Source organism: Salvelinus alpinus, chromosome 15, assembly GCF_045679555.1.
Source record: "Salvelinus alpinus chromosome 15, SLU_Salpinus.1, whole genome shotgun sequence".
In the NCBI taxonomy this organism is placed as follows: Eukaryota; Metazoa; Chordata; class Actinopteri; order Salmoniformes; family Salmonidae; genus Salvelinus; species Salvelinus alpinus.
Genome location: NC_092100.1, coordinates 9,759,411 through 9,784,520, shown reverse-complemented (window position 1 = coordinate 9,784,520; position 25,110 = coordinate 9,759,411). Strand labels below are relative to the sequence as shown.

At 51.2% G+C, this 25,110-nt stretch overlaps 1 protein-coding gene across 9 annotated transcripts in view; it reads right to left on the bottom strand.

Moving 5' to 3' along the window:
* LOC139539452 (arf-GAP with coiled-coil, ANK repeat and PH domain-containing protein 2-like) overlaps positions 1–25,110 on the bottom strand; it is a 76,372-nt gene that overhangs the window by 24,177 nt on the left and 27,085 nt on the right. For all 9 annotated transcript variants that reach the window (XM_071342417.1, XM_071342418.1, XM_071342421.1 and 6 more), the window contains 3 exons: positions 24,652–24,696; positions 24,444–24,539; positions 21,145–21,219 (listed from right to left, as the gene is read on the bottom strand). In XM_071342417.1, the coding sequence (XP_071198518.1) occupies positions 21,145–21,219; positions 24,444–24,539; positions 24,652–24,696 (216 nt within the window). The remainder of the gene's footprint in view (positions 1–21,144; positions 21,220–24,443; positions 24,540–24,651; positions 24,697–25,110) is intronic.

Sequence of the window (25,110 nt, the reverse complement as noted above, 5' to 3'; positions counted from 1 at the left end):
ACAGAGAGGGAGAGATAGCAGAGGTAGGAGAACACAGAGAGGGAGAGATAGCAGAGGTAGCAGAACACAGAGAGGGAGAGAGAGCAGAGGTAGGAGAACACAGAGAGGGAGAGAGAGCAGAGGTAGCAGAACACAGAGAGGGAGAGAGAGCAGAGATAGCAGAACACAGAGAGGGAGAGAGAGCAGAGGTAGGAGAACACAGAGAGGGAGAGAGAGCAGAGGTAGGAGAACACAGAGAGGGAGAGAGAGCAGAGGTAGGAGAACACAGAGAGGGAGAGATAGCAGAGGTAGGAGAACACAGAGAGGGAGAGATAGCAGAGGTAGCAGAACACAGAGAGGGAGAGAGAGCAGAGGTAGGAGAACACAGAGAGGGAGAGATAGCAGAGGTAGGAGAACACAGAGAGGGAGAGATAGCAGAGGTAGCAGAACACAGAGAGGGAGAGAGAGCAAAGGTAGGAGAACACAGAGAGGGAGAGAGAGCAGAGGTAGCAGAACACAGAGAGGGAGAGAGAGCAGAGATAGCAGAACACAGAGAGGGAGAGAGAGCAGAGGTAGGAGAACACAGAGAGGGAGAGAGAGCAGAGGTAGGAGAACACAGAGAGAGCAGAGGTAGGAGAACAGAGAGAGGGAGAGAGAGCAGAGGTAGGAGAACACAGAGAGGGAGAGAGCAGAGGTAGCAGAACACAGAGAGGGAGAGAGAGCAGAGGTAGGAGAACACAGAGAGGGAGAGAGAGCAGAGGTAGGAGAACACAGAGAGGGAGAGAGAGCAGAGGTAGGAGAACACAGAGAGGGAGAGAGAGCAGAGGTAGGAGAACACAGAGAGGGAGAGAGAGCAGAGGTAGCAGAACACAGAGAGGGAGAGATAGCAGAGGTAGGAGAACACAGAGAGGGAGAGAGAGCAGAGGTAGGAGAACACAGAGAGGGAGAGAGAGCAGAGGTAGCAGAACACAGAGAGGGAGAGAGAGCAGAACACAGAGAGGGAGAGAGAGCAGAGGTAGGAGAACACAGAGAGGGAGAGAGAGCAGAGGTAGCAGAACACAGAGAGGGAGAGAGAGCAGAACACAGAGAGGGAGAGAGAGCAGAGGTAGCAGAACACAGAGAGGGAGAGAGAGCAGAGGTAGCAGAACACAGAGAGGGAGAGAGAGCAGAGGTAGGAGAACACAGAGAGGGAGAGAGAGCAGAGGTAGGAGAACACAGAGAGGGAGAGAGAGCAGAGGTAGGAGAACAGAGAGAGGGAGAGAGAGCAGAGGTAGCAGAACACAGAGAGGGAGAGAGAGCAGAGGTAGGAGAACACAGAGAGGGAGAGAGAGCAGAGGTAGCAGAACACAGAGAGGGAGAGAGAGCAGAGGTAGGAGAACAGAGAGAGGGAGAGAGAGCAGAGGTAGCAGAACACAGAGAGGGAGAGAGAGCAGAGGTAGGAGAACACAGAGAGGGAGAGAGAGCAGAGGTAGGAGAACAGAGAGAGGGAGAGAAAGCAGGTAGGAGAACACAGAGAGGGAGAGAGAGCAGAGGTAGGAGAACACCGAGAGGGAGAGAGAGCAGAGGTAGGAGAACAGAGAGAGGGAGAGAGAGCAGAGGTAGCAGAACACAGAGAGGGAGAGAGAGCAGAGGTAGGAGAACACAGAGAGGGAGAGAGAGCAGAGGTAGGAGAACACAGAGAGGGAGAGAGAGCAGAGGTAGCAGAACACAGAGAGGGAGAGAGAGCAGAGGTAGGAGAACACAGAGAGGGAGAGAGAGCAGAGGTAGGAGAACACAGAGAGGGAGAGAGATCAGAGGTAGCAGAACACAGAGAGGGAGAGAGAGCAGAGGTAGCAGAACACAGAGAGGGAGAGAGAGCAGAGGTAGGAGAACACAGAGAGGGAGAGAGAGCAGAGGTAGCAGAACACAGAGAGGGAGAGAGAGCAGAGGTAGGAGAACACAGAGAGGGAGAGAGAGCAGAGGTAGGAGAACACAGAGAGGGAGAGAGAGCAGAGGTAGCAGAACACAGAGAGGGAGAGAGAGCAGAGGTAGCAGAACACAGAGAGGGAGAGAGAGCAGAGGTAGCAGAACACAGAGAGGGAGAGAGAGCAGAGGTAGCAGAACACAGAGAGGGAGAGAGAGCAGAGGTAGCAGAACACAGAGAGGGAGAGAGAGCAGAGGTAGGAGAACACAGAGAGGGAGAGAGAGCAGAGGTAGGAGAACACAGAGAGGGAGAGAGAGCAGAGATAGCAGAACACAGAGAGGGAGAGAGAGCAGAGGTAGCAGAACACAGAGAGGGAGAGAGAGCAGAGGTAGGAGAACACAGAGAGGGAGAGATAGCAGAGGTAGCAGAACACAGAGAGGGAGAGAGAGCAGAGGTAGGAGAACACAGAGAGGGAGATAGAGCAGAGGTAGCAGAACACAGAGAGGGAGAGATAGCAGAGGTAGGAGAACACAGAGAGGGAGAGATAGCAGAGGTAGCAGAACACAGAGAGGGAGAGAGAGCAGAGGTAGGAGAACACAGAGAGGGAGAGAGAGCAGAGGTAGCAGAACACAGAGAGGGAGAGAGAGCAGAGGTAGCAGAACACAGAGAGGGAGAGAGAGCAGAGGTAGGAGAACACAGAGAGGGAGAGAGAGCAGAGGTAGGAGAACACAGAGAGAGCAGAGGTAGGAGAACAGAGAGAGGGAGAGAGAGCAGAGGTAGGAGAACACAGAGAGGGAGAGATAGCAGAGGTAGGAGAACACAGAGAGGGAGAGAGAGCAGAGGTAGCAGAACACAGAGAGGGAGAGAGAGCAGAGGTAGGAGAACACAGAGAGGGAGAGAGAGCAGAGGTAGGAGAACACAGAGAGGGAGAGAGAGCAGAGGTAGGAGAACACAGAGAGGGAGAGAGAGCAGAGGTAGGAGAACACAGAGAGGGAGAGAGAGCAGAGGTAGCAGAACACAGAGAGGGAGAGAGAGCAGAGGTAGCAGAACACAGAGAGGGAGAGATAGCAGAGGTAGGAGAACACAGAGAGGGAGAGAGAGCAGAGGTAGGAGAACACAGAGAGGGAGAGAGAGCAGAGGTAGCAGAACACAGAGAGGGAGAGAGAGCAGAACACAGAGAGGGAGAGAGAGCAGAGGTAGGAGAACACAGAGAGGGAGAGAGAGCAGAGGTAGGAGAACACAGAGAGGGAGAGATAGCAGAGGTAGCAGAACACAGAGAGGGAGAGAGAGCAGAGGTAGGAGAACACAGAGAGGGAGAGATAGCAGAGGTAGGAGAACACAGAGAGGGAGAGATAGCAGAGGTAGCAGAACACAGAGAGGGAGAGAGAGCAGAGGTAGGAGAACACAGAGAGGGAGAGAGAGCAGAGGTAGCAGAACACAGAGAGGGAGAGAGAGCAGAGGTAGCAGAACACAGAGAGGGAGAGAGAGCAGAGGTAGGAGAACACAGAGAGGGAGAGAGAGCAGAGGTAGGAGAACACAGAGAGCAGAGGTAGGAGAACAGAGAGAGGGAGAGAGAGCAGAGGTAGGAGAACACAGAGAGGGAGAGAGAGCAGAGGTAGCAGAACACAGAGAGGGAGAGAGAGCAGAGGTAGGAGAACACAGAGAGGGAGAGAGAGCAGAGGTAGGAGAACACAGAGAGGGAGAGAGAGCAGAGGTAGCAGAACACAGAGAGGGAGAGAGAGCAGAGGTAGCAGAACACAGAGAGGGAGAGAGAGCAGAGGTAGGAGAACACAGAGAGGGAGAGAGAGCAGAGGTAGCAGAACACAGAGAGGGAGAGAGAGCAGAGGTAGCAGAACACAGAGAGGGAGAGAGAGCAGAGGTAGGAGAACACAGAGAGGGAGAGAGAGCAGAGGTAGCAGAACACAGAGAGGGAGAGAGAGCAGAGGTAGGAGAACACAGAGAGGGAGAGAGAGCAGAGGTAGGAGAACACAGAGAGGGAGAGAGAGCAGAGGTAGCAGAACACAGAGAGGGAGAGAGAGCAGAGGTAGCAGAACACAGAGAGGGAGAGAGAGCAGAGGTAGCAGAACACAGAGAGGGAGAGAGAGCAGAGGTAGCAGAACACAGAGAGGGAGAGAGAGCAGAGGTAGCAGAACACAGAGAGGGAGAGAGAGCAGAGGTAGGAGAACACAGAGAGGGAGAGAGAGCAGAGGTAGGAGAACACAGAGAGGGAGAGAGAGCAGAGATAGCAGAACACAGAGAGGGAGAGAGAGCAGAGGTAGCAGAACACAGAGAGGGAGAGAGAGCAGAGGTAGGAGAACACAGAGAGGGAGAGATAGCAGAGGTAGCAGAACACAGAGAGGGAGAGAGAGCAGAGGTAGGAGAACACAGAGAGGGAGATAGAGCAGAGGTAGCAGAACACAGAGAGGGAGAGATAGCAGAGGTAGGAGAACACAGAGAGGGAGAGATAGCAGAGGTAGGAGAACACAGAGAGGGAGAGAGAGCAGAGGTAGGAGAACACAGAGAGAGCAGAGGTAGGAGAACAGAGAGAGGGAGAGAGAGCAGAGGTAGCAGAACACAGAGAGGGAGAGAGAGCAGAGGTAGGAGAACACAGAGAGGGAGAGAGAGCAGAGGTAGGAGAACACAGAGAGAGCAGAGGTAGGAGAACAGAGAGAGGGAGAGAGAGCAGAGGTAGGAGAACACAGAGAGGGAGAGATAGCAGAGGTAGGAGAACACAGAGAGGGAGAGAGAGCAGAGGTAGCAGAACACAGAGAGGGAGAGAGAGCAGAGGTAGGAGAACACAGAGAGGGAGAGAGAGCAGAGGTAGGAGAACACAGAGAGGGAGAGAGAGCAGAGGTAGGAGAACACAGAGAGGGAGAGAGAGCAGAGGTAGGAGAACACAGAGAGGGAGAGAGAGCAGAGGTAGCAGAACACAGAGAGGGAGAGAGAGCAGAGGTAGCAGAACACAGAGAGGGAGAGATAGCAGAGGTAGGAGAACACAGAGAGGGAGAGAGAGCAGAGGTAGGAGAACACAGAGAGGGAGAGAGAGCAGAGGTAGCAGAACACAGAGAGGGAGAGAGAGCAGAACACAGAGAGGGAGAGAGAGCAGAGGTAGGAGAACACAGAGAGGGAGAGAGAGCAGAGGTAGGAGAACACAGAGAGGGAGAGATAGCAGAGGTAGCAGAACACAGAGAGGGAGAGAGAGCAGAGGTAGGAGAACACAGAGAGGGAGAGATAGCAGAGGTAGGAGAACACAGAGAGGGAGAGATAGCAGAGGTAGCAGAACACAGAGAGGGAGAGAGAGCAGAGGTAGGAGAACACAGAGAGGGAGAGAGAGCAGAGGTAGCAGAACACAGAGAGGGAGAGAGAGCAGAGATAGCAGAACACAGAGAGGGAGAGAGAGCAGAGGTAGGAGAACACAGAGAGGGAGAGAGAGCAGAGGTAGGAGAACACAGAGAGCAGAGGTAGGAGAACAGAGAGAGGGAGAGAGAGCAGAGGTAGGAGAACACAGAGAGGGAGAGAGAGCAGAGGTAGCAGAACACAGAGAGGGAGAGAGAGCAGAGGTAGGAGAACACAGAGAGGGAGAGAGAGCAGAGGTAGGAGAACACAGAGAGGGAGAGAGAGCAGAGGTAGCAGAACACAGAGAGGGAGAGAGAGCAGAGGTAGCAGAACACAGAGAGGGAGAGATAGCAGAGGTAGGAGAACACAGAGAGGGAGAGATAGCAGAGGTAGGAGAACACAGAGAGGGAGAGAGAGCAGAGGTAACAGAACACAGAGAGGGAGAGAGAGCAGAGGTAACAGAACACAGAGAGGGAGAGAGAGCAGAGGTAGGAGAACACAGAGAGGGAGAGAGAGCAGAGGTAGCAGAACACAGAGAGGGAGAGAGAGCAGAGGTAGGAGAACACAGAGAGGGAGAGAGAGCAGAGGTAGGAGAACACAGAGAGGGAGAGAGAGCAGAGGTAGGAGAACACAGAGAGGGAGAGAGAGCAGAGGTAGCAGAACACAGAGAGGGAGAGATAGCAGAGGTAGGAGAACACAGAGAGGGAGAGAGAGCAGAGATAGCAGAACACAGAGAGGGAGAGAGAGCAGAGATAGCAGAACACAGAGAGGGAGAGAGAGCAGAGGTAGCAGAACACAGAGAGAGCAGAGGTAAGAGAACAGAGAGAGGGAGAGAGAGCAGAGGTAGGAGAACACAGAGAGGGAGAGAGAGCAGAGGTAGGAGAACACAGAGAGGGAGAGAGAGCAGAGGTAGGAGAACACAGAGAGGGAGAGAGAGCAGAGGTAGGAGAACACAGAGAGGGAGAGAGAGCAGAGTTAGGAGAACACAGAGAGGGAGAGAGAGCAGAGGTAGGAGAACACAGAGAGGGAGAGAGAGCAGAGGTAGGAGAACACAGAGAGGGAGAGAGAGCAGAGGTAGCAGAACACAGAGAGGAAGAGAGAGCAGAGGTAGCAGAACACAGAGAGGAAGAGAGAGCAGAGGTAGGAGAACACAGAGAGGGAGAGAGAGCAGAGGTAGCAGAACACAGAGAGGGAGAGAGAGCAGAGGTAGGAGAACACAGAGAGGGAGAGAGAGCAGAGGTAGCAGAACACAGAGAGGAAGAGAGAGCAGAGGTAGCAGAACACAGAGAGGAAGAGAGAGCAGAGGTAGCAGAACACAGAGAGGAAGAGAGAGCAGAGGTAGGAGAACACAGAGGTAGGAGAACACAGAGAGGGAGAGAGAGCAGAGGTAGCAGAACACAGAGAGGGAGAGAGAGCAGAGGTAGGAGAACACAGAGAGGGAGAGAGAGCAGAGGTAGCAGAACACAGAGAGGGAGAGAGAGCAGAGGTAGGAGAACACAGAGAGGGAGAGAGAGCAGAGGTAGGAGAACACAGAGAGGGAGAGAGAGCAGAGGTAGCAGAACACAGAGAGGGAGAGAGAGCAGAGGTAGGAGAACACAGAGAGGGAGAGAGAGCAGAGGTAGCAGAACACAGAGAGGGAGAGAGAGCAGAGGTAGCAGAACACAGAGAGGGAGAGAGAGCAGAGGTAGCAGAACACAGAGAGGGAGAGAGAGCAGAGGTAGGAGAACACAGAGAGGGAGAGAGAGCTGAGGTAGCAGAACACAGAGAGGGAGAGAGAGCAGAGGTAGGAGAACACAGAGAGGGAGAGAGAGCAGAGGTAGGAGAACACAGAGAGGGAGAGAGAGCAGAGGGAGCAGAACACAGAGAGGGAGAGAGAGCAGAGGGAGCAGAACACAGAGAGGGAGAGAGAGCAGAGGTAGCAGAACACAGAGAGGGAGAGAGAGCAGAGGTAGCAGAACACAGAGAGGGAGAGAGAGCAGAGGTAGCAGAACACAGAGAGGGAGAGAGAGCAGAGGGAGCAGAACACAGAGAGGGAGAGAGAGCAGAGGTAGGAGAACACAGAGAGGGAGAGAGAGCAGAGGTAGCAGAACACAGAGAGGGAGAGAGAGCAGAGGTAGCAGAACACAGAGAGGGAGAGAGAGCAGAACACAGAGAGGGAGAGAGAGCAGAGGTAGCAGAACACAGAGAGGGAGAGAGAGCAGAACACAGAGAGGGAGAGAGCAGAGGTAGCAGAACACAGAGAGGGAGAGAGAGCAGAGGTAGCAGAACACAGAGAGGGAGAGAGAGCAGAGGTAGCAGAACACAGAGAGGGAGAGAGAGCAGAGGTAGGAGAACACAGAGAGGGAGAGATAGCAGAGGTAGCAGAACACAGAGAGGGAGAGAGAGCAGAGGTAGGAGAACACAGAGAGGGAGATAGAGCAGAGGTAGCAGAACACAGAGAGGGAGAGATAGCAGAGGTAGGAGAACACAGAGAGGGAGAGATAGCAGAGGTAGCAGAACACAGAGAGGGAGAGAGAGCAGAGGTAGGAGAACACAGAGAGGGAGAAAGAGCAGAGGTAGCAGAACACAGAGAGGGAGAGAGAGCAGAGATAGCAGAACACAGAGAGGGAGAGAGAGCAGAGGTAGGAGAACACAGAGAGGGAGAGAGAGCAGAGGTAGGAGAACACAGAGAGAGCAGAGGTAGGAGAACAGAGAGAGGGAGAGAGAGCAGAGGTAGGAGAACACAGAGAGGGAGAGATAGCAGAGGTAGGAGAACACAGAGAGGGAGAGAGAGCAGAGGTAGCAGAACACAGAGAGGGAGAGAGAGCAGAGGTAGGAGAACACAGAGAGGGAGAGAGAGCAGAGGTAGGAGAACACAGAGAGGGAGAGAGAGCAGAGGTAGGAGAACACAGAGAGGGAGAGAGAGCAGAGGTAGGAGAACACAGAGAGGGAGAGAGAGCAGAGGTAGCAGAACACAGAGAGGGAGAGAGAGCAGAGGTAGCAGAACACAGAGAGGGAGAGATAGCAGAGGTAGGAGAACACAGAGAGGGAGAGAGAGCAGAGGTAGGAGAACACAGAGAGGGAGAGAGAGCAGAGGTAGCAGAACACAGAGAGGGAGAGAGAGCAGAACACAGAGAGGGAGAGAGAGCAGAGGTAGGAGAACACAGAGAGGGAGAGAGAGCAGAGGTAGCAGAACACAGAGAGGGAGAGAGAGCAGAACACAGAGAGGGAGAGAGAGCAGAACACAGAGAGGGAGAGAGAGCAGAGGTAGCAGAACACAGAGAGGGAGAGAGAGCAGAGGTAGCAGAACACAGAGAGGGAGAGAGAGCAGAGGTAGCAGAACACAGAGAGGGAGAGAGAGCAGAGGTAGCAGAACACAGAGAGGGAGAGATAGCAGAGGTAGGAGAACACAGAGAGGGAGAGATAGCAGAGGTAGGAGAACACAGAGAGGGAGAGAGAGCAGAGGTAACAGAACACAGAGAGGGAGAGAGAGCAGAGGTAACAGAACACAGAGAGGGAGAGAGAGCAGAGGTAGGAGAACACAGAGAGGGAGAGAGAGCAGAGGTAGCAGAACACAGAGAGGGAGAGAGAGCAGAGGTAGGAGAACACAGAGAGGGAGAGAGAGCAGAGGTAGGAGAACACAGAGAGGGAGAGAGAGCAGAGGTAGCAGAACACAGAGAGGGAGAGAGAGCAGAGAGCAGAGATAGGAGAACACAGAGAGGGAGAGAGAGCAGAGATAGCAGAACACAGAGAGGGAGAGAGAGCAGAGGTAGGAGAACACAGAGAGAGCAGGGGTAAGAGAACAGAGAGAGGGAGAGAGAGCAGAGGTAGGAGAACACAGAGAGGGAGAGAGAGCAGAGGTAGGAGAACACAGAGAGAGCAGAGGTAGGAGAACACAGAGAGAGCAGAGGTAGGAGAACACAGAGGGGGAGAGAGAGCAGAGGTAGGAGAACACAGAGAGGGAGAGAGAGCAGAGTTAGGAGAACACAGAGAGGGAGAGAGAGCAGAGGTAGGAGAACACAGAGAGGGAGAGAGAGCAGAGGTAGGAGAACACAGAGAGGGAGAGAGAGCAGAGGTAGCAGAACACAGAGAGGAAGAGAGAGCAGAGGTAGCAGAACACAGAGAGGAAGAGAGAGCAGAGGTAGGAGAACACAGAGGTAGGAGAACACAGAGAGGGAGAGAGAGCAGAGGTAGCAGAACACAGAGAGGGAGAGAGAGCAGAGGTAGGAGAACACAGAGAGGGAGAGAGCAGAGGTAGCAGAACACAGAGAGGAAGAGAGAGCAGAGGTAGCAGAACACAGAGAGGAAGAGAGAGCAGAGGTAGCAGAACACAGAGAGGAAGAGAGAGCAGAGGTAGCAGAACACAGAGAGGAAGAGAGAGCAGAGGTAGGAGAACACAGAGGTAGGAGAACACAGAGAGGGAGAGAGAGCAGAGGTAGCAGAACACAGAGAGGGAGAGAGAGCAGAGGTAGGAGAACACAGAGAGGGAGAGAGAGCAGAGGTAGCAGAACACAGAGAGGGAGAGAGAGCAGAGGTAGGAGAACACAGAGAGGGAGAGAGAGCAGAAGTAGGAGAACACAGAGAGGGAGAGAGAGCAGAGGTAGCAGAACACAGAGAGGGAGAGAGAGCAGAGGTAGGAGAACACAGAGAGGGAGAGAGAGCAGAGGTAGGAGAACACAGAGAGGGAGAGAGAGCAGAGGTAGCAGAACACAGAGAGGGAGAGAGAGCAGAGGTAGCAGACCACAGAGAGGGAGAGAGAGCAGAGGTAGCAGAACACAGAGAGGGAGAGAGAGCAGAGGTAGGAGAACACAGAGAGGGAGAGAGAGCAGAGGTAGCAGAACACAGAGAGGGAGAGAGAGCAGAGGTAGGAGAACACAGAGAGGGAGAGAGAGCAGAGGTAGGAGAACACAGAGAGGGAGAGAGAGCAGAGGGAGCAGAACACAGAGAGGGAGAGAGAGCAGAGGGAGCAGAACACAGAGAGGGAGAGAGAGCAGAGGTAGCAGAACACAGAGAGGGAGAGAGAGCAGAGGTAGCAGAACACAGAGAGGGAGAGAGAGCAGAGGTAGCAGAACACAGAGAGGGAGAGAGAGCAGAGGGAGCAGAACACAGAGAGGGAGAGAGAGCAGAGGTAGCAGAACACAGAGAGGAAGAGAGAGCAGAGGTAGGAGAACACAGAGGTAGGAGAACACAGAGAGGGAGAGAGAGCAGAGGTAGCAGAACACAGAGAGGGAGAGAGAGCAGAGGTAGGAGAACACAGAGAGGGAGAGAGAGCAGAGGTAGCAGAACACAGAGAGGAAGAGAGAGCAGAGGTAGCAGAACACAGAGAGGAAGAGAGAGCAGAGGTAGCAGAACACAGAGAGGAAGAGAGAGCAGAGGTAGGAGAACACAGAGGTAGGAGAACACAGAGAGGGAGAGAGAGCAGAGGTAGCAGAACACAGAGAGGGAGATAGAGCAGAGGTAGGAGAACACAGAGAGGGAGAGAGAGCAGAGGTAGCAGAACACAGAGAGGGAGAGAGAGCAGAGGTAGGAGAACACAGAGAGGGAGAGAGAGCAGAGGTAGCAGAACACAGAGAGGGAGAGAGAGCAGAGGTAGGAGAACACAGAGAGGGAGAGAGAGCAGAGGTAGGAGAACACAGAGAGGGAGAGAGAGCAGAGGTAGCAGAACACAGAGAGGGAGAGAGAGCAGAGGTAGCAGAACACAGAGGGGGAGAGAGAGCAGAGGTAGGAGAACACAGAGAGGGAGAGAGAGCAGAGGTAGCAGAACACAGAGAGGGAGAGAGAGCAGAGGTAGGAGAACACAGAGAGGGAGAGAGAGCAGAGGTAGGAGAACACAGAGAGGGAGAGAGAGCAGAGGGAGCAGAACACAGAGAGGGAGAGAGAGCAGAGGGAGCAGAACACAGAGAGGGAGAGAGAGCAGAGGTAGCAGAACACAGAGAGGGAGAGAGAGCAGAGGTAGCAGAACACAGAGAGGGAGAGAGAGCAGAGGGAGCAGAACACAGAGAGGGAGAGAGAGCAGAGGTAGCAGAACACAGAGAGGGAGAGAGAGCAGAGGTAGCAGAACACAGAGAGGGAGAGAGAGCAGAGGTAGGAGAACATAGAGGGAGAAAAATAGACATTTGAATGGACAATGGCATTTAGTATTGGTAGCACTTGGTTTTACACATCGAATACACAGCACACAAACAAGCTTGTGGCGTACAGACACGTTCAGTCAGTAAGGCAGGCAAAACAGGCTGATCCTGATTCACTGTGGGCGTCCAGGTGAAGAGCGACTCAACACCATTGAGCCACACATTTTGGGGTCGTGTTCACTAGGCATGAAAAGGAAGAAAACCACTAAACTTGTCCAATAAGAAAAGCCTGCTTTCGTTTTCCGTTGCACAACGTTATGCTACGGTGGGCATTAAATGAACACAGCCCTGTTGACCTTACAAAAACAGACAATTCAGTAGGTAACAAACACAAAACAAAAGCAATGGGTTTCTATAAAAGTCATGGCTAATTATACAACTTACATAGTAATGGCATTTCTATGGAGTTTGGAGAGGAAGAGCAGGGTACTTTGAAAAGATGTTGGTTAAATATTTGGGTTTGATCAAAATGAAAAAAGGGAACTGCTTTTTCGTAAACGGGTGAGGTAGTCTCACACAAACTAGACATTTTCCTATTTAGTGCCTACTGAACACGCCTGGTCCTTTGAAATAGAAATGTTCTAGAGATCCAGGCCCAAGAGAGATCCAGGCCCAAGAGAGATCCAGGCCCAAGAGAGATCCAGGCCCAAGAGAGATCCAGGCCCAAGAGAGATCCAGGCCCAAGAGAGAGCCAGGCGGACGTAGCAGTGACCATAGACTCTTAAAACGGCTGCCAATCCACCCTTAATAGCATCATTAACTTGAATGGGGAGGCCCATTCTACTCATTCTAGTTCTGTTGCATCGGTCTTCATCCTTGTTTCCTGCGACAGTAAGCCGACTCGATCCTTTAACACCTGTGGTCTGGGGCAGAGTTGCCTTCTATCTGAAAGAGCCACTGACACCCCTGGAACTTGACCAACCGGCCACCACTGTCATGAGATAGCCTGCCACACTTTCCTAAGCCTCTGGGACACTGGACACCATGCAGTCAGAGGGTGGGGGGGGGGGGGGTGATAAAACTTCTATGAATTCACTGTTCAAAGTGTTGCTGAACTTGTCGTTAAAAGAGTTTGAAGACAAACAATAGGATTTAATGAAACAGATCATTTTGTTTTCTGTTTGTTTTTTAAAACTTTTATTTAACAAGGCAAGTCAAATTCTATCTGTGATAGGAAAGATACAACTTTAATTGTAGGATAATAAACATCCAAGTGTAAAATGATGGCAGTAATCCTCTCAGTTCCAAATGACTACTAGCACACGACATGGAAAACACTTCCTTAGAGTGGCACGGTCAAATCTGCCCCCGGCAACACAAAACCATACTGTCAGACCTTGGTTCCACTGGCCTATAGTCGTCCCAATTGCTCCAGAGTAAGGTCTGCATCTGTCTGCAAGACGCTGCTGGTTGATCTGTGTGTAACAGGAGTTTGACCACTGTGTTGCGCTTCAACATCAAACCTTTAGCCTCTACATACAGCTAACGGGGTGTGTGTGTGTCCTCACGACCAGATTGCACTCTGCACTGTAACCTGAGCAAAGGGGCCTGGAGCTAAACACCTCAGGCAAGCAATCCCCTGGTTTGACACACACGCTTATACTGTAGGACAACAGAGGTTATTTTTGGATGGGGGGGGGGGGTACAGTACAGAATGTACGCAATGGCAGGCAGACAAATGGAGGGGGAACGGAAACTGTCTGTACAAAGATGCCCAACTTTCAATTCAAGACTTCAATCACAAAATGAACCCCTTCAATCCAAGAGAGAGTAACTACTAAATGAACCCCTTCAATCCAACAGAGAGTAACTACTAAATGAACCCCTTCAATCCAAGAGAGAGTAACTACTAAATGAACCCCTTCAATCCAAGAGAGAGTAACTACTAAATGAACCCCTTCAATCCAAGAGAGAGTAACTACTAAATGAACCCCTTCAATCCAAGAGAGAGTAACTACTAAATGAACCCCTTCAATCCAAGAGAGAGTAACTACTAAATGAACCCCTTCAATCCAAGAGAGAGTAACTACTAAATGAACCCCTTCAATCCAAGAGAGAGTAACTACTAAATGAACCCCTTCAATCCAAGAGAGAGTAACTACTAAATGAACCCCTTCAATCCAAGAGAGAGTAACTACTAAATGAACCCCTTCAATCCAAGAGAGAGTAACTACTAAATGAACCCCTTCAATACAAGAGAGAGTAACTACTAAATGCACCACAACTCTTACTACCAGTAAATATCATCACGGTTTTAAAATGCATTGTTGTTATAAAAAAAAGAGATTCCCCCCAGGATCTCCATAGCAAGACGGGTCAATCATCGGGCCAGTGGTGAGCAAGACGGGTCAATCGTCGGGCCAGTGGTGAGCAAGACGGGTCAATCGTCGGGCCAGTGGTGAGCAAGACGGGTCAATCGTCGGGCCAGTGGTGTGACATTTTGCGTGTGACTGACATACGAACTGAGATAGATCCAGACAATAGTCCCCCCCTCCCATTTCATCGTGGGGCGAAATAATTATGTTTCAGCCCTCCACCGTGAAAATAAAAACTGGTAATAAGCCAAAGACAAAAGGACAGAGCCCTCCTCACAACCTCTCCAGTCAGTCTTGCGAGAGAGTTTGGTAAGGAAATCCTCTCTCATATGACGGCTGGGTTTATCACTAACCATGATCAAACAAGGCAACAGTAAACATGTCGTCCCCCACAAATGATGCAGCGCCCCCCTCATTGTACAGTGTAGCCCCACTAGCGTGTAGCCTCATTGTACAGTGTAGCCTCACTAGTGTGTAGCCTCATTGTACAGTGTAGCCTCACTAGTGTGTAGCCTCATTGTACAGTGTAGCCTCACTAGTGTGTAGCCTCATTGTACAGTGTAGCCTCACTAGTGTGTAGCCTCATTGTACAGTGTAGCCTCACTGGTGTGTAGCCTCATTGTACAGTGTAGCCTCACTAGCGTGTAGCCTCATTGTACAGTGTAGCCTCACTAGTGTGTAGCCTCATTGTACAGTGTAGCCTCACTAGTGTGTAGCCTCATTGTACAGTGTAGCCTGACTAGTGTGTAGCCTCATTGTACAGTGTAGCCTCACTAGTGTGTAGCCTCATTGTACAGTGTAGCCTCACTAGTGTGTAGCCTCACTAGTGTGTAGCCTCACTAGTGTGTAGCCTCACTAGTGTGTAGCCTCACTAGTGTGTAGCCTCACTAGCGTCTAGCCTCATTGTACAGTGTAGCCTCACTAGTGTGTAGCCTCATTGTACAGTGTAGCCTCACTAGTGTGTAGCCTCATTGTACAGTGTAGCCTCACTAGCGTGTAGCCTCATTGTACAGTGTAGCCTCACTAGCGTGTAGCCTCATTGTACAGTGTAGCCTCACTAGCGTGTAGCCTCATTGTACAGTGTAGCCTCACTAGCGTGTAGCCTCATTGTACAGTGTAGCCTCACTAGTGTGTAGCCTCATTGTACAGTGTAGCCTGACTAGTGTGTAGCCTCATTGTACAGTGTAGCCTCACTAGTGTGTAGCCTCATTGTACAGTGTAGCCTCACTAGCGTGTAGCCTCATTGTACAGTGTAGCCTCACTAGCGTGTAGCCTCATTGTACAGTGTAGCCTCACTAGCGTGTAGCCTCATTGTACAGTGTAGCCTCACTAGTGTGTAGCCTCATTGTACAGTGTAGCCTCACTAGCGTGTAGCCTCATTGTACAGTGTAGCCTCACTAGTGTGTAGCCTCATTGTACAGTGTAGCCTCACTAGTGTGTAGCCTCATTGTACAGTGTAGCCTCACTAGTGTGTAGCCTCATTGTACAGTGTAGCCTCACTAGTGTGTAGCCTCACTAGCGTGTAGCCTGACTAGTGTGTAGCCTCATTGTACAGTGTAGCCTCACTAGCGTGTAGCCTCACTAGCGTCTAGCCTCACTAGTGTGTAGCCTCAATAGCGTGTAGCCTCAATAGCGTGTAGCCTCACTAGCGTGTAGCCTCACTAGTGTGTAGCCTCATTGTACAGTGTAGCCTCACTAGTGTGTAGCCTCATTGTACAGTGTAGCCTCACTAGTGTGTAGCCTCATTGTACAGTGTAGCCTCACTAGTGTGTAGCCTCAATAGCGTGTAGCCTCACTAGCGTGTAGCCTGACTAGTGTGTAGCCTCATTGTACAGTGTAGCCTCACTAGTGTGTAGCCTCATTGTACAGTGTAGCCTCACTAGCGTGTAGCCTCGTTGTACAGTGTAGCCTCACTAGCGTGTAGCCTCATTGTACAGTGTAGCCTCACTAGCGTGTAGCCTCATTGTACAGTGTAGCCTCACTAGCGTGTAGCCTCATTGTACAGTGTAGCCTCACTAGCGTGTAGCCTCATTGTACAGTGTAGCCTCACTAGCGTGTAGCCTCGTTGTACAGTGTAGCCTCACTAGCGTGTAGCCTCGTTGTACAGTGTAGCCTCACTAGCGTGTAGCCTCGTTGTACAGTGTAGCCTCACTAGCGTGTAGCCTCGTTGTACAGTGTAGCCTCACTAGCGTGTAGCCTCGTTGTACAGTGTAGCCTCACTAGCGTGTAGCCTCGTTGTACAGTGTAGCCTCACTAGCGTGTAGCCTCGTTGTACAGTGTAGCCTCACTAGCGTGTAGCCTCGTTGTACAGTGTAGCCTCACTAGCGTGTAGCCTCGTTGTACAGTGTAGCCTGACTAGCGTGTAGCCTCGTTGTACAGTGTAGCCTGGCTAGCGTGTAGCCTCATTGTACAGTGTAGCCTGGCTAGCGTGTAGCCTCATTGTACAGTGTAGCCTGGCTAGCGTGTAGCCTCATTGTACAGTGTAGCCTGACTAGCGTGTAGCCTCATTGTACAGTGTAGCCTGACTAGCGTGTAGCCTCATTGTACAGTGTAGCCTGACTAGCGTGTAGCCTCATTGTACAGTGTAGCCTCACTAGCGTGTAGCCTCACTAGCGTGTAGCCTCACTAGCGTGTAGCCTCACTAGCGTGTAGCCTCATTGTACAGTGTAGCCCCACTAGCGTGTAGCCTCATTGTACAGTGTAGCCTCACTAGCGTGTAGCCTCACTAGCGTGTAGCCTCACTAGCGTGTAGCCTCACTAGCGTGTAGCCTCACTAGCGTGTAGCCTCATTCTACAGTGTAGCCTGACTAGCGTGTAGCCTCATTGTACAGTGTAGCCTCACTAGCGTGTAGCCTCATTGTACAGTGTAGCCTGACTAGTGTGTAGCCTCATTGTACAGTGTAGCCTCACTAGCGTGTAGCCTCATTGTACAGTGTAGCCTCACTAGCGTGTAGCCTCATTGTACAGTGTAGCCCCACTAGCGTGTAGCCTCATTCTAGCGTGTAGCCTCACTAGCGTGTAGCCTCACTAGCGTGTAGCCTCACTAGCGTGTAGCCTCACTAGCGTGTAGCCTCACTAGCGTGTAGCCTCACTTGCGTGTAGCCTCACTTGCGTGTAGCCTCACTAGCGTGTAGCCTCACTAGCGTGTAGCCTCACTAGCGTGTAGCCTCAGCTAGCGTGTAGCCTCACTTGCGTGTAGCCTCACTTGCGTGTAGCCTCACTTGCGTGTAGCCTCACTTGCGTGTAGCCTCACTTGCGTGTAGCCTCACTAGCGTGTAGCCTCACTAGCGTGTAGCCTCACTAGCGTGTAGCCTACTCAGACTCTTAAGAAGTCTTTTTGGGCTGTATGTATTATTCAAGGGCTGTGTCCCAGCATGTACCCTGGAGGAATGAAATAGTTGTTCATTTTGGGAAGCTGTGAAAACATGCCACTCCTCTAAAGACACTACTACAACTGGAGCCTGTCCGTAAGACTCAAACACAAAGCCATACTGCACATTGGCCAATCAGCAAAGGCTCAAGACAGACCGGGACATAGAATCCAAACCCCAACCAATCAAAGACCAGGGCAATAATCGATTGTGTGGGCAAACCATCGCCCTGCTTGAAAAATTATATTTTTTAATCCTTCTCTCCTTCCTTGGAGTAATCAGCAATCTAACAGGATTGGAAGGTGAAGGCAGGGGTTGTACCACATAGCTTTCCATACATGTCCGATCAGGTATTGCTTCAAGGAGAAGAGGAAGTAAATGTTTCAAAACAGGACCTAAGTAATGACAGCAACCAGACTTGCCAACTGGACAATGAGTGACAAGGAGTTGGAATGGCAGCCAAAACTGATCTGTGACCAGGCTAATGCGTTGTAGTGAGGAGGAAAACAATTGTAGCCATACATTAGAATGAGAAAAACCCCACGCCTCGGCAAAAATCATTAATGTACAGCATGACAATGCAAATCAGTCATCACTCCGGTTGTGCAGGCAGGAGAGGTGGGGTTGGGTGGTGGGCGGGGGGGGTCAAAAATAAACAAATATCAAATTAAAATGAACTATTACGTACAGAGGATCTCCACGCGCAAAAGCTGTGGCCATCAACCTCTGTCCCCTAAAAGACTCACAACGGAAGAACAAGGAAGGGCTGAGAAACACAGAAACTGGGACAAAAATAAAAAAAAGAGGACACTTGTTTCTCTGACATACAAAATGGAGATTGTTAACCACACAGAGAATGCCCATAGCACAGAGCCATGTCAAGCTGAAGAGAAAAACACACGTTTTGCCCCATTCTTCCAGCGCTCTCACCAGATACCACACATAGTGGAACCTGCTGAAAATCTCCATCTCCATGTCTGTGACAGGTTAGTGTGTGTGTGTGTGTGTGTCCCAGTCACCGTGACGATGGCTAGCTAGCGTTATCTACCTTCACCGGTCCCATCGCAGCATCTCTAGTGACAGCTCCGTCACAGTCGCAGGTTAGATGCCTCTCCACAACAAAACCTCCCTCACTTCCCTCTGTGTGTGTGTGTGTGTGTGTGTGTGTGTGTGTGTGTGTGTGTGTGTGTGTGTGTGTGTGTGTGTGTGTGTGGCCGTCATCAACAATTGTCACCGCTGCTGGCTGAGCTTGGCCCCTCCCCTTTCCACTAAGGCCCCATCGGCTTGTGAAGGTCAATGGGATGTGAGTGTGTGTGTGTGTGGATGGGATGTGAGAGTGTGTGGATGGGATGTGAGAGTGTGTGTGTGTGTGTGTGGGGATGTGAGAGTGTGTGTGTGTGTGTGTGTGTGGGGATGTGAGAGTGTGTGTGTGGGTGTGTGTGTGTGTGTGTGTGTGTGTGTGTGTGTGTGTGTGTAGGTCGATGGGATGTGAGAGTGTGTGTGTGTGTGTGTGTGTAGATTGATGCTGGCTGGTGCTATGGGGTTAGAATAACCAACACAACTCCATGCAGAGTAGCTCCGGCATGAAACATTTACACAGCTTCTGTTTGAGAGCCATGTAGCTGACTCCTCCCTCTCACACACTGTACGCCTGTGTACAGACGCATGTTTTTCTGCAGCATGCACAAACTGAAAGCTCCCTTCGCCCAATGAGGTTCTTTGTGACACGATGGTGCCCTCTGGCAATTAGTAATTCACACAGGTAGATAGATATAAGACGTACTAAAAACACACTCATGAAAATGAAATGCACAAGGTGAAATGCAAGGTGAATGTCAATAGCTATAGCACCTATAGCATTTAGCTTATAGTTTGAGATTTATCAACCTAACAAAATCTCTCTCCCATTCCCTTTGCAGCAAGGCTTAATGACTAGAGAGTTAAAGGATATGCTGTATCAACAATACATAAGGTGAATGAATGATTGACATTTACCACAGCCGGCATGCATGGACTTCAACAGACACACACGACACGGAGCACGTCAGGCATGTCTTGACCCGGTCACGTCAGGCATCTGTCTTAACCCGGTCACGTCAGGCATATGTCTTAACCCGGGCACGTCAGGCATATGTCTTAACCCGGTCACGTCAGGCATATGTCTTAACCCGGTCACGTCAGGCATATGTCTTAACCCGGTCACGTCAGGCATATGTCTTAACCCGGTCACGTCAGGCATATGTCTTAACCCGGTCACGTCAGGCATATGTCTTAACCCGGTCACGTCAGGCATATGTCTTAACCCGGTCACGTCAGGCATATGTCTTAACCCGGTCACGTCAGGCATATGTCTTAACCCGGTCACGTCAGGCATATGTCTTAACCCGGTCACGTCAGGCATATGTCTTAAACCGGTCACGTCAGGCATATGTCTTAACCCGGTCACGTCAGGCATATGTCTTAACCCGGTCACGTCAGGCATGTCTTAACCCGGTCACGTCAGGCATGTCTTAACCCGGTCACGTCAGGCATGTCTTAACCCGGTCACGTCAGGCATGTCTTAACCCGGTCACGTCAGGCATGTCTTAACCCGGTCACGTCAGGCATGTCTTAACCCGGTCACGTCAGGCATGTCTTAACCCGGTCACGTCAGGCATGTCTTAACCCGGTCACGTCAGGCATGTCTTAACCCGGTCACGTCAGGCATGTCTTAACCCGGTCACGTCAGGCATGTCTTGACCCGGTCACGCCAGGCATGTCTTAACCCGGTCACGTCAGGCATGTGTCAATAATACATCATGGTGACTACACTACTCTGTCTACATGAATGACTGGGTCGGTTTTGCTCTAGCAGTCTACTAAATCGCTGTCAGGGGCAGTCAACATGCAGAAAGAACAGGAGACAGCACAGAAACAGGATAGAGACAAAAATGGGGGAAAAAAGGCTTACCTGCAGAGCAGCCTGGGAAAGAGCAGAGAGTGGAGGAGGAAGAAAGAGGAGAGATTAGAACTGCTTATACATACTGGCAGAAAGAGAAAGAGCGGGAGGGGAAGGGCAAGAGGGAGTTAGAAGAAAGGTAGAGAGAGGGAAAGAGGGAATGAAGGGGCGAGGCAGAGGGAGATGGAGGGAGCGAGACAATATAAAAATAGCATCTACTGAAAGGGAGGGGTTTGGAGAGGGAGGGCGCTGGGAAGCAATGCGCTCAAGGACGAGCGGAAGTTGGCACGGGCCACCTTTGAGAGAGGTCCTGGCTGGAAATGGTGCTTAGGCTGGAGAGCCAGCTGCTGCTCACCACGTGCCGCGTGCACACACACAATAAAAAAGGGAGCGAGAAAGAGATTTCCATGAAGACACAGACTACCTGACGTGCTATAAGAGGCCAGACAGAAACACAGACACACACAAAACTCACCCATGCACCAAAACAGGTTTCAGTTGGACTTGTCCTGAGTGTCTTGGACTTTGATTTATTTTACCTTCAACAGGGAGTTCCATTGAGATCAAGATCTCTTTCGCAAGGGACCCCTCCATGCACACATTTTAATGGGAATTTTTCTCCTTTAAAAAAATGGGGATTTAGTTGGTGACTTAGGCCTAGATGACATCTACCACCCAACACCGTGGAATTAGAGTGCCGTGATGGGTGACATGGCGGTGGTGGTGAAACGTACCCCTGTTGTTAAGTGAGCCCTCCGGAGCTTCCGACCCACTTGAATAATGTAAGGTGTGTGACTGTGTCCGTGTCCACTGCATGAGATCACCCTAACGTCGTGTACCAAATGGCATCCTATTCACTATGTAGCGCACCACTTTTTTACCAGGACACCATTTTAGGACGTAGCCTGTGAGATCCCATTACCCAAGCCTGTCCAATGACGTAGATAGTTAATAATGGCTTCATTCATAACAATACATACTATATTTTTCTATGTCTTGGCCCCCCCAAGAAAACCACAGCAGAGTTTCAGGGCTGGTCCTAATAGAAAAGGGTAGGAATACAATAAGAAAGTATTTTTAATCGCTGAGAGATCCACTCCCATCAGATCACCACTCTAGACCAGCCAGAGGCTCATAGAGCTGTCCTAGGCTAGGGACAGGGGGGTGGGGGGGGTGGGGGGGGGGGGTGTACCTTCTGTTGAATGGTGGAGTGTTTCTGCTCCATGTCCCTCTTCTCTTTGGCTGCATCCACCACCAGCAGGTCCAGCTGAAACACAGCAGAGTGTGTGAAACCATTAAGTGTGTGAGTAAACGTGTCATATTTTTAAGTAGGTTGCAATGGTTTTGCTCACGTATAAGCCTACATATACCTCGGGCCCATACCAGTAGTCTTAAAGAGGCTTTCTTCACCTCAATAGGGTTGTGTTCATTGGGGCATAATCAAATATGACTATCTTATTGGACAAGTCCAGGAAGTCTCTCCCGCTCTTACATCTGGTGCCTAATGAACACGATGCAGCGCTGTTCCCCACAATCCCCAGCAGGCTTCTGCAATATTTCTTTAACACATCCAGTGCTAGGGTACTGAAGTACTGTCTGAGAAGGTCCGGTGGTCACACAAATGTCTTAGGTGGCAAAGGTTCATATGGATATTGTCCTTTATCGGCATAGTAACAAACCCCCACCTCGCAAACCCAAACTGTTCACACCCCTCTTGTTGACGGACAGAAAATGCTATTTTAAAGCTAATTTCCTGCAATTCTACACATTTTCCATGACGTGTGTTTTTATGATACCAGGAGTCGAAAGCCTGACAGTTCCACCCAACAAATTATAATAAATATATATTTTCTGGTGTGTGATTTTGTAGTCAGGACCTGTGGTCCGTACTGACCCCGCCAGTCGAGTATGGGGGATCTAGTGTTTTCAGAACGGTGCAGATGGATGTGAGACGAGGAAGACATTTTAGATTAGCAAGTATGTGAGATCGAGTCTGTTTGTAGGGGAAACTGAAAACTAGCAACCAGAGACCCCAAACTAGGCTACTAAACTATCTTGAACAGCCCTTTGATGTAGCTAGAGAGGATAGTCTGCCTGCTCCTTTTCAATCTAGCCCATAGACATGTCGATGTCCCGTGGATAAACAACTGCTCCTTTAAGAGATGAGCTCTCCTCCTTGAACAAAATGGATGCCACCATTGATGCTTCATCATGTGTGAAATTGGATTGTGGGGAGATTTATTCTCTCCTTCCTGGTTAGCACCACATCCACCACATTAAAACAACTTCAGATGGAGGAATTTATTGACTGTTTAATTAGGTCACTGAATGACCCCAGAGCTCGTTTCCTACATCAGTGTAATTCTAGTCTCCTCTTGTGAGTCTAAGTCAGCAGCTAGGATAACTCATCTCACAGAGAGTAAAACACTACCCGGTGACAGAGGAAATGTATTACTTATTAGGCTTAGAGTTCCAATGAACCACAAATAACCATTCCTCATCCAGCTTCCTCATTCCCACCTTTCTCTACCAAGATACTAATCATCGCAGCAGGAGGAACAGCAGCACGAAGAGCTCGGTCACATTTTCCATTTAAACCTCCCCTGGCAAGGAAGGAATCTGCTGGTTTATCTGACCAGTGACCACGGCAAACACACACAGGAAAATGCATAATTTCTGGCCGAAGACCCTGCCTAGTGCCACTGTTAACTAGGGCACATTTGTGAACCCAGAAGAGAGAACTGTTTATAGGCAGAAGCAATTCGTTTTCAGATCAACTCCTAAGCAGGGAGGCCAAGCGTTGACTTCCATCATGGCTACACTATTCTGTATCGAGAGAAATGCCATGACCGAGGTTCTCAAACCTCTCCTCTGGGGACGCCCTGCCCATTAACGAGGTTCTCAAACCTCTCCTCGGGGGACGCCCTGCCCATTAACGAGGTTCTCAAACCTCTCCTCGGGGGACGCCCTGCCCATGAACGAGGTTCTCAAACCTGTCCTCGGGGGACGCCCTGCCCATGACCGAGGTTCTCAAACCTGTCCTCGTGGGACGCCCTGCCCATTAACGAGGTTCTCAAACCTCTCCTCGTGGGACGCCCTGCCCATTAACGAGGTTCTCAAACCTCTCCTCGTGGGACGCCCTGCCCATTAACGAGGTTCTCAAACCTCTCCTCGTGGGACGCCCTGCCCATTAACGAGGTTCTCAAACCTCTCCTCGGGGGACGCCCTGCCCATTAACGAGGTTCTCAAACCTCTCCTCGGGGGACGCCCTGCCCTTGAACGAGGTTCTCAAACCTCTCCTCGGGGGACGCCCTGCCCATGAACGAGGTTCTCAAACCTCTCCTCGGGAGACGCCCTGCCCATGAACGAGGTTCTCAAACCTCTCCTCGGGGGACGCCCTGCCCATGAACGAGGTTCTCAAACCTCTCCTCGGGGGACGCCCTGCCCATGAACGAGGTTCTCAAACCTCTCCTCGGGAGACGCCCTGCCCATGAACGAGGTTCTCAAACCTCTCCTCGGGGGACGCCCTGCCCATGAACGAGGTTCTCAAACCTCTCCTCTGGGGACGCCCTGCCCATGACCGAGGTTCTCAAACCTCTCCTCGGGGGACGCCCTGCCCATGACCGAGGTTCTCAAACCTCTCCTCGGGGGACGCCCTGCCCATGACCGAGGTTCTCAAACCTCTCCTCGGGGGACGCCCTGCCCATGAACGAGGTTCTCAAACCTCTCCTCGGGGGACGCCCTGCCCATGACCGAGGTTATCAAACCTCTCCCCGGGGGACGCCCTGCCCATGAACGAGGTTCTCAAACCTCTCCTCGGGGGACGCCCTGCCCATGAACGAGGTTCTCAAACCTCTCCCCGGGGGACGCCCTGCCCATGAACGAGGTTCTCAAACCTCTCCTCGGGGGACGCCCTGCCCATGAACGAGGTTCTCAAACCCCTCCTCGGGGGACGCCCTGCCCATGAACGAGGTTCTCAAACCTCTCCTCGGGGGACGCCCTGCCCATGAACGAGGTTCTCAAACCTCTCCTCGGGGGACGCCCTGCCCATGAACGAGGTTCTCAAACCTCTCCTCGGTGGACGCCCTGCCCATGAACGAGGTTCTCAAACCTCTCCTCTGGGGACGCCCTGCCCATGAACGAGGTTCTCAAACCTCTCCTCGGGGACGCCCTGCCCATGAACGAGGTTCTCAAACCTCTCCTCGGGGGACGCCCTGCCCATGAACGAGGTTCTCAAACCTCTCCTCGGGGGACGCCCTAACGTTACACGCATTTGATATAGTCCAGATCAAGCACACCTGATTCAAACATGTCGACTAATCATAAAAATACCTCGATTCGGTCAATCAGGTGAGCTCGTTCAGGGCTGGGGAGGGGGGGTTCCAGGGGAGAGGTTTGATAAAACACTGCTACAGGCATGAGAGGGCCAGGGCTGTGGCCAGGTGGAGCTACAGTTCCAGTACAATGGGAGTCAACGGGGTAACGGCCTACCTGTCCCCCCAGCTGTTTCATCAGCGGTTGCAGTTCACTGAAAAGGTCGTAACCCTGATGGAAGAAGGTCAGGTGGGCGTACATGAAGGACAGCATCTGCGGAGAGGAACGGACCAATCAGAGATGTCGGATACGAGGCAAGAGATGTAGAATCAACATACTGGTACTTAGGTTTATATGAGGATGTCCTCTGGAAAACAATATTTACCGATTTGAGAATTTCCGATCTTCTCTTGGACTGTAGTACATTGATCTGTGTGGGAGGGAAAGGAAAGTTCAGGGTTAGATTATGTCTATGAGAGAGCACTGTACTAGCGAAATTATAGAATCAAAACACTCTTCCTAGTTCCAACCAATCAACTTTTAAATGTATTTCAAATTAATTGGTCCCCATTAAAACGGGCATCATGACTTGCATATAATTAGCAAGAATTATGCCACTCTAGATTGAATAGATGGCTATCCCTCTCTTTGACATCAGGGGGAGCTCCTCCCTCTAGCAGAGAGATGCTGCAGTCAGCATGTGTCCTGTGATCTCATATGCCCAGCTGCACTGTACACAAACTGCTATGACCTATCTGTTTACCCTTTAGACAGAGTTAATTAACGTCACACACAGCGCCTGTTGCAGTCTGCAGGTCAAATCATGTTCATTTCAATAAAGCCG